This window comes from Mesitornis unicolor, unplaced genomic scaffold, assembly GCF_000695765.1.
Source record: "Mesitornis unicolor isolate BGI_N332 unplaced genomic scaffold, ASM69576v1 scaffold20045, whole genome shotgun sequence".
In the NCBI taxonomy this organism is placed as follows: Eukaryota; Metazoa; Chordata; class Aves; order Mesitornithiformes; family Mesitornithidae; genus Mesitornis; species Mesitornis unicolor.
Genome location: NW_010186432.1, coordinates 18,567 through 26,320, shown reverse-complemented (window position 1 = coordinate 26,320; position 7,754 = coordinate 18,567). Strand labels below are relative to the sequence as shown.

General features: G+C 42.2%; 1 protein-coding gene across 1 annotated transcript; it reads right to left on the bottom strand.

Annotated features, from left to right (window-relative positions):
* Positions 1-255: 255 nt before the first annotated feature.
* On the bottom strand, positions 256-7,476 carry ASMT (acetylserotonin O-methyltransferase). Its single transcript, XM_010185158.1, has 8 exons — positions 7,404-7,476; positions 5,442-5,616; positions 4,119-4,248; positions 3,259-3,327; positions 2,622-2,740; positions 1,746-1,886; positions 1,113-1,235; positions 256-467 (listed from the first exon to the last, which is right to left on the bottom strand). The coding sequence occupies exons 1-8, from the start codon at positions 7,473-7,475 to the stop codon at positions 256-258; spliced, it is 1,041 nt and encodes a 346-aa protein (XP_010183460.1). The 5' UTR covers position 7,476.
* Positions 7,477-7,754: the final 278 nt, after the last annotated feature.

The following is a 7,754-nucleotide window of genomic DNA, read 5'->3' as shown; positions in this document are numbered from 1 at the left end:
TGCCTGTGACCTGTTTAAGTGGCAAGAAGCCCTCCCAGTCCTTATTTTGACTAATCCTTTTTCGGGGCATCATGGTGCTCAGTTATGCACTGGGCTTAAACCACGACATCTATCATTAGAGATTCTCTTGACAAGGTATCAGCTCACAAAAACAGGCTATCTTAATTGAAAGCTATATTGATGACTGCCTCCTAAGAAGAGAATATCACATTTCTCTGGTTATTCTATCTTGTTAGGTACACAAAGGAGATACTATTATTTCTTTCCTAAAAGAACATCATAGAGTTTTCCAGTCTTCTTGACTTGAATCTCTCCAAAGCCAGCTGCCTCAAGGAGCTTGCTGTACTCGGCTGCTGTTCGCTCTTTTCCTTCTGTCTGGACCAACATATTTATTGAATACAGTTGCGTTTCTAAAGGCCCACTTTTATCTTCATTCAGAAGCGATTCAACCACCAGCACTCCACCACCTGGTTGAATGAAGAGAAATAAAACACATACTAAGCTCTGAGGAAATTAGATATTTTTCAGCTGAGTTATTAGGCTGGATCCTAACCTTTAGTTTCTGGAAGCAGCAGCCTCTACATTAAGTCATATTTCAGCATCAGAGAAGACAATGGAAGAGCAAAAGGACTGGAGTGTGCCTCTGCTTGGCTACGTAGGTACTGACATACCAGGGTTGAAGGATATGCTACAGCTGGGAGGGAAATTCCCATTTCCCCCAGCTGAAATCCACAGGAGCTGGGCTAACTGATTTTGCTGAGAACCCAATCCTGTAGGCAATGTTTTAAAAGGACAAAGGTTTAATGTGATGGTTAATGGGATTTTTACTATGACGTATACACTTGTCTGTCTAAATCATTCCCCAAATCCCCAGTCTTTTTACCTAAGTATGTTGAAATAGGAGTCACTGTGGAGATGGAGACTAAAACTAGAAGCCAGAAAATGAGAACTTAGACCAGGCCCTCTTTGGATCAGCTGCACATGACTGGCTTAGGAAAGCAAAATACTAAACCAAGAAAGACTGAAACTGCCTCCTAAATTGTGCTTTGAGACTGTTGTTCTTCATGTAACTGACAGGCAAGACCCCCTGCTCTTCAAGAGCTCACACCTACCAGGTTTGCAAGCCTTGTGGACTTTTGCCAGCAGCTGCACACATTTGTCATCATCCCAATCATGCAGTATCTTGGATAAAATATAGAGTTGAGCTTCTGGAATTGAATCTTTAAAGAAGTCTCCTGTAAAGCAAGAATACATGTATGACACTAAACTCCAAAATACATAGTTCAGCAAATATTTTCATTTCTGTCCAGATCTAAATACTGTAGGCTTGCCATGTCCTCCACCCACATTAGACAGCAATGGAGTTACCAGGTAAAAGTCCTCTGTGGTACTGCACAGTGGATTTTGTTCTTGTTCAGTTTCAAGAAGATCTGCAGTGTTTAAAAGCAGTAGGTAATCTAAACCAGGAAAGCATTTGAAGCTAAGCTTTCTTCAATGACAGGAATTCAGATTTATAAAACATTAAAAAGAAGAGAGATTCTCATGTTTTCTGTGGTAAACATTCATGAAAGGAAGGAAGCAGTAGCAATGAATTGCAGATGTGGGCTGGAGAATCTGCAGTCAGGGATGTTCTGCCCACATAATGGGCAGCTGAAGACCTGAACCTTCGCTATCGTTCCTCTGAGCAGAGACAAGGGGCTCAGGAGTGACTGCTATGACAACACTGCACTATTCTCCATGCCTACCTTCATGGAAAGCAATCCGGCGCTCCTCAGGGGAAATAAATTGCTCTTTGGCCACTTGCACGACTTTCGGCAGGTCATAAATTGTGACTGTGGAATTTGGGTACAAAAAAACACACTCCCGGGCCAAAGCTCCTCCACCTCCTTTGGGGAGAGCAAAAGAAGATCAATGCTGACACAAAACCAACCTGTTCAGCAATATGGCCATGAAGCAATGGTGCATTCAGCCTCACGGCAGCTGGCAAGGTATGTTTGCTCCCCATGTGTTGCTGAAAGGAAAGAGGAGGAACAGGGGAGGCCACCTTCTCCATTTGTTCTGCAGGAAGCCTCTGGGCCTCCAGCACCCAGGCCAATAGGGTCAGCCCCAGCCCTTATAGCTCCTACACACCCCTTCAGCCAGACCCAGCTGTGGAGGCACTGGAGAAGCCATGATGGGGCCTACAAGGGAGCCTGAATCATCCCATGAATTCTGGCAGCGCTCAGCAGTGCTGGGACAGTAGGGTGCTGAAGAGTAAAAGGCTGCAGACAATATCTCAATGACACTGACTGAAGGAAAGGAGAGAAAGAATCTGGCACTGGAAGAACATATCAAGTAAGGCAAGAAAAAAATGCCAAACCTGCCACGTGCTCCAGGGGATGGGCCACTACTCACACAAATGAGCCTCTGTAGAGAAATGCATTCAGCTTCCTAATGCTCTCACCACTCTCATATTTCTCTTTTTCACCCAACCAAGACAGTTAAACATTCCCTTTATTGCTGAGATATGTCCTATTTTCCATTACTCTGCCCAACATATAACACAGGATTTATTTTTCTTTTCAGAGCTTGTAACAGGAGCCAGGTCAGAGGCCTGTGAAAGAAGATGTACTGATGCTTACCTCCCAGGTCATAAATCTGTGTGAAAGGGGAAAGGTCAAATGTAGCAAGAACATCTCTGCCACATATACTCCATACCGAGTTCTGGCCAGCCATGAATTTCAGCATTTCTTCTTCTGATCTAGTAGTGCAAACAGACACAGCACATAGAAAAGGTAACTTAAAATATCCTTGGTGATTCCTAGCATATAAATGCTAGTCAGCTTAAACACTAATCTCTGCTTTTATTGACACTGAATACAATCTCTTTGCATATAAACCTACCTTGAGTTTTACTGTAGCAGAAGGGTACAGCTATGCATTCATGCATTTAAATAGGGTATTAAGACTAGTGAAGTCCAACAGTGTATTACCCTGCTAATTCTCAGACTTCCAAGGGATTTCTTTTTTCTTTCAACTACCACTGCCTCTATGTCAGAGACCTGTGATACATTCTTCATAACAGGAAATTATATGCTTCTATTCAAGATATCAGACAGTGTCCCAGTAATGGATATTGCTGAGAAAGGAAAATGCTGCATGGTGGTTCTGATGACTTGTATTCTCCCATCATCATATTTAATTGTCCTGAGCCATAACTAAAAACATTAATATTATCTACGATAAGAAGAATAAAATTTCTATGAATACGCTGATTACCTGTACATTGCACCGAAAGGGTCTTTAGATGAAATCCCAAAAGCTCTTTCATATTGGTTTCTTCCTTCTCTAAAATAGCAACCAAAAAGAAAGCATGTAAGTGTGCATTTCTTTTTATTTCACCCAAACACATCTCGGGGCTGTAGTTTCAGCTAGTTCATCACTGCAGAAGTTGCTCAACTTTGTACAGAATGTTTGTCAGCCTATTTGTAATGGCTGTAAAGGCACCCTCACTTGCCACCCCAACATAAGCTGATGTATTTCTCAACCTTTCACAAGAATGACTGGTTCTTTTCAAGGCAAGGTTGGATGGAGCTTTGAGAAGCCTGGTCTAGTGTGAGGTATCCCTGTCCATGGCAGGGGGGTTGGACTAGATGGTCTTTATGGTCCCTTCCAACCCAAGCCGTTCTACGACTATATGATCTCAGGTAAAGGTGCGAGACTGTTGCAATCATCACCATCATTCACACTGTGTTTGATCATCAGTTCCACAGACTGGAACAAGTGAGAGTTCAGCCCCATATTAAACTTATCCTATACACCTCTGCAACAAAAGTGTCCTTAGACATCATTACTCATAATTTATGTTTTTGATGCCGCCTCAAGTAAAAGCCAATGTGCTGAAGGTAAAACACTCAGAAATCTGATTCCTAGATCATCTCTATCATCAGAAGGAAAACAAGAAAAAACAAAAACACATATTGGCTATGTTAACAGTTGAAACGATCTGTTGGATTTCCTTTCTGAACACCAGCCAGCATCTTCACTGTGTCCTTCCCCAGAAACACACCACTCTGAGAGCAGCCACACAGATGCCACAAAGCAGTCTGCAGCAGACAACACACCACGCTCCTCCTTACCTCACAGCATCGGCCAGGTAGTGCCAGCACAAGTAGACTGTATTGGAGTAATACATCATAATATGATACTGAGATTTGGGACTCGACTTTGTAAGGTAGATGTTGGAAGTTTCTGTGTTTCTGTAAAGGGCTAAAGTTGAAATAAATATATTTACTAACATGTATGATATACCACCTCACCAAGCCTATTGTACAGCATGGTACTTATCACCAGAAGATGTCTATATGACCCAAAACACAAACCCATTACTTCTACAATCAGACTTTCTACTACAATGAGCAGTGGGTGAGGGCTGCTGAAATGTGTGATGCTCCATTCAACATGAGTAAACACTATCTACCTACACTTACTCCAGCACCAAACATTTCTTCCAAGAACAGCAAGTGTAATGCCTCAGGGCTATCATCATTTACCTATAGGCTTCTACTATCAGAGGAAGTTTTTGGTATGCTCTTTTCAAATGAGAAGCCTTGCAGACAAATCTTTTTTTTCTCATCAGCAAGGAAGCAAGAGGGAAACAAGTCCTCCAAACATTGTGCCAACCACACCTACCCTCTCTCAGTTCCCTAGGGAAGGACCTTCTGCAGACAAAAGAATGCCCAAAGGACTCACAGACATCTCCCCTGCTTCACCCAACACATCTGCTGTGGCATCATTCATCCACGGGATTGGCATACAAAAGGAATATAAAAGATAGATCCTGCTCTCCCTAAACTCATTGAGCAACTACTGAAGGCCCTAAAATAGGCCAAGCCAACACAAGCCAGAGCAGGGGACACAACTTGTCCTTGTCCTCTGGCTGGTCCTGACCAGCTGTTTCATGGCCACAGATCCCGTCTGATCATGTGGGCTCAACATCTCTGATGCAAGGGCAAGCTCACATCACCTCTCAGTTCAGATTAGCAACCTAACAAAATATTTCACACGGTGGTAAAACCTCAAAGAGAATCAAAGCATGTTTTTAAATCATGCTGTTGCCCATCAACCCTGGCATTTTATTTTAAGGTTTAAAATCATGCCCACAGCTCAGAGTTCTCTTGAGAACAGACTCTGAATATCTTCTCCAAGGTCATCTAAGCTTCTTGCACAAAAAAAGTATAGAGATATACAGCCTTTCACCTGGGTTTTACTTTGCACCTTTAATCATGCTGACATTTGCTGCTTCTCTTTCAGCTGAAGAGGGGATGGCATTCCCAAGCAATTCTCTCCTTCTTTCAGCTAGAGTAACTGGCCAAACACTAGATATCACCTCTCCCCACACATGTCACCTCACTTTCAGAGCCACCAAAGGTTTGAGTCTTTCAGTTTGTTCCACTTATTACCTCCTCCTTGTGTCAGCTCTATCGCCAAGAGCTTCAATCCCACACAAGCATCCAGCAGTCTTTCCATCCCCGTGGTGCTGGTACCCAAGCGTGCAGCAATGACATCTGAAGACAGAGGCTCTCCCGACTCCAACAGAAGATCAAACACCCCCAACTCACAGGCAGTGAACATAACCTGGGGGGTAAGGAAAGGCGGGAGCAAAGGATCAGATGAAGGCACCAAAGCTTACTGCATTTCTAAAGCTGCTTTATTGGAGAAAATATAATAGTATTTTTTCAGGTAAAATCATATTTCATATAAACAAGTCTAATCATGATACTGAAGTTTCTCTGAACACTGATACTACCATACAGTGCTTGTAGCGAACCTTTTTAAATTTCTTTTCCCATTCTGGTGAAGCCAGCCAATGTTTTTGGCTCACAAAAGTTCACATTTAGAGAACTGGTTTTGGTTGTGAATGTTCCTGCCTCTTCCTTAGTGTCAGAGCACATTCTCACAGTCTCTATTTTTCTGCCTGGAGAGCACAGAAACAAGGCTCTGTGGCGGTAGGTTTTTCTGTTGCTGCTTTTGTTCTTTAACTAAGGATCCAAGGTATGCTCCAGTGAACCCTGAAGACCCTCCTGTGGCTTGCAGCAAGGGGGTATATCACACTCTATGGACCCTATTTTCAGGGGCTGATATGCATGACGGCAGTGGTCTCCCTGAGGCAGGGAGCTTCCTCTCAGCCAAAAGAAGCACTTCATTCGGGCCAGCAGAATTGCCCTGTTTTTTCATAGATCAGTAAGGTGTGTAACATCTCCAGGAACAACCCTCAACCTTCAGATAGACATATGTAGCCATACGTAAGATAAACACCCTTCTTTAGCTGTACACAGTCAAGTTTACAAGTATTAGTCTATTTCTCCGGCTGCACAAACACTCCTAAAATAGTGAAAAAGACATAAACAAAACTGACTGCCTGTATCTAAAATGATTTGATAAAGTCAACGGAAAGCTCCTTTTACCCTCAGTAAGAACATGGTTTAACCAAAGTTTAGACAATTTCTCAAAAACATAGTACCAGTGTTGATGTGGAAACCATTGGGCAATCCTTTCTCATCAATCAAAAAGATTTTTTGTTATCCCTTTTTCCTCTCTTTACTGTCATCTCTGCCTTTCAGGAGCATTACACTGCGGCATTTGGCCAACCCAAAGAGCATTCCTTCCTTTGTTGGCCAGAGAAAGGTAACTAAGTAGTAAATGAGGAAAAAATCTCCACTGCACTGGATATTATGCTTTTATGCCCATGTGCTTACACACACACAAAGGCAAACATCATCAGTAAGCATTAAGGAAAGTGGAACTACTAGTTTTACCTTTTTGCCTTAATCAAATGCTGTTTGAAAAAAACCAGTCATTTTACCAGACTTTCTTTCAACTGAGAAGAGGCAATACCCAGAAGTTTTCAAGCTCAGCCTTCTGCATAATACATACAGGCAAGCCATGGGAAAAGGAAGGAAATTCTTTGAGAAGATATATGAAAAGTATCATTCTTCACATGGCTTAGCAGGGAGGGGGAAATGCAATTGAAGTAATCCCTGTTTCTCAAACTTCAAAAATGAAAGTGGTAAGAAATCCCATCACAGAAAGTACTTTCCACATTTGAGGCAGTCAGACAGCAAGCTCTCAACTATAAACTCCTGTTTTTTTAATAAAGCCTCATGCAGAGAAAAGGTCTGCTCATCTAAGCCCCAAAGGTCAGGGAGGTCTCAGTAAATGCTAAGTCTATCCTGAGAGGTCAGGTTGCTTTCAAATCCTTTTAGTTTTCAAATTTCCTTCCTGCCCAGATGAGCAGAGAGTATGCTTTCATATGAGATGTTTTTTGTTCCAAAGACTTACATTTAGGACCTGAAGTGTGATCCTTGAATATTTCTGTCTGCATACTCTTAGACATTTATCTAAGACTGAGTTATATTTCTTACCTTTGAGACTAAAAATCCACTGTTGTATTGCAAGATGATTTGAGGGTAGTCAAGGTCTTCTGTGGAACCCATCTTCTTTCTGGACTGAGGACAGATTCTCTGGTCGTCTTAATTTAAATAAGCTTCTTTCCACCAGGCACAGAGCACACCAGCTGATCCACTTAATCTTATTGCTTCTGAAAAACACTCTGGTTACAAGACATGTTAGCTAAGTTATTTGGCTTCAAAGGATTTTTCTACCAAGTTCATTTATTTCTTTGGCTCTTCCATCATCAAGTACGAGGCTAAAGAAGCAGTGCAGACTAAAGCTTTTATTGTCAGTTCAGAAGTCAGTTAACACGCTGGTACTTC

What these genes read in the sequence shown, in the direction of transcription:
- ASMT (XM_010185158.1), bottom strand. Translation starts at nt 7,475, where the DNA reads ATGGGTTCCACAGAAGACCTTGACTACCCTCAAATCATCTTGCAATAC. An exon ending in GTGGATTTTTAGTCTCAAAG is followed by an intron (nt 5,617 to 7,403) that starts GTAAGAAATATA and finishes CTTACCCCCCAG; the next exon opens with GTTATGTTCACTGCCTGTGA. An exon ending in CCTTTCGGTGCAATGTACAG is followed by an intron (nt 2,741 to 3,258) that starts GTAATCAGCGTA and finishes TTGCACTACTAG; the next exon opens with ATCAGAAGAAGAAATGCTGA.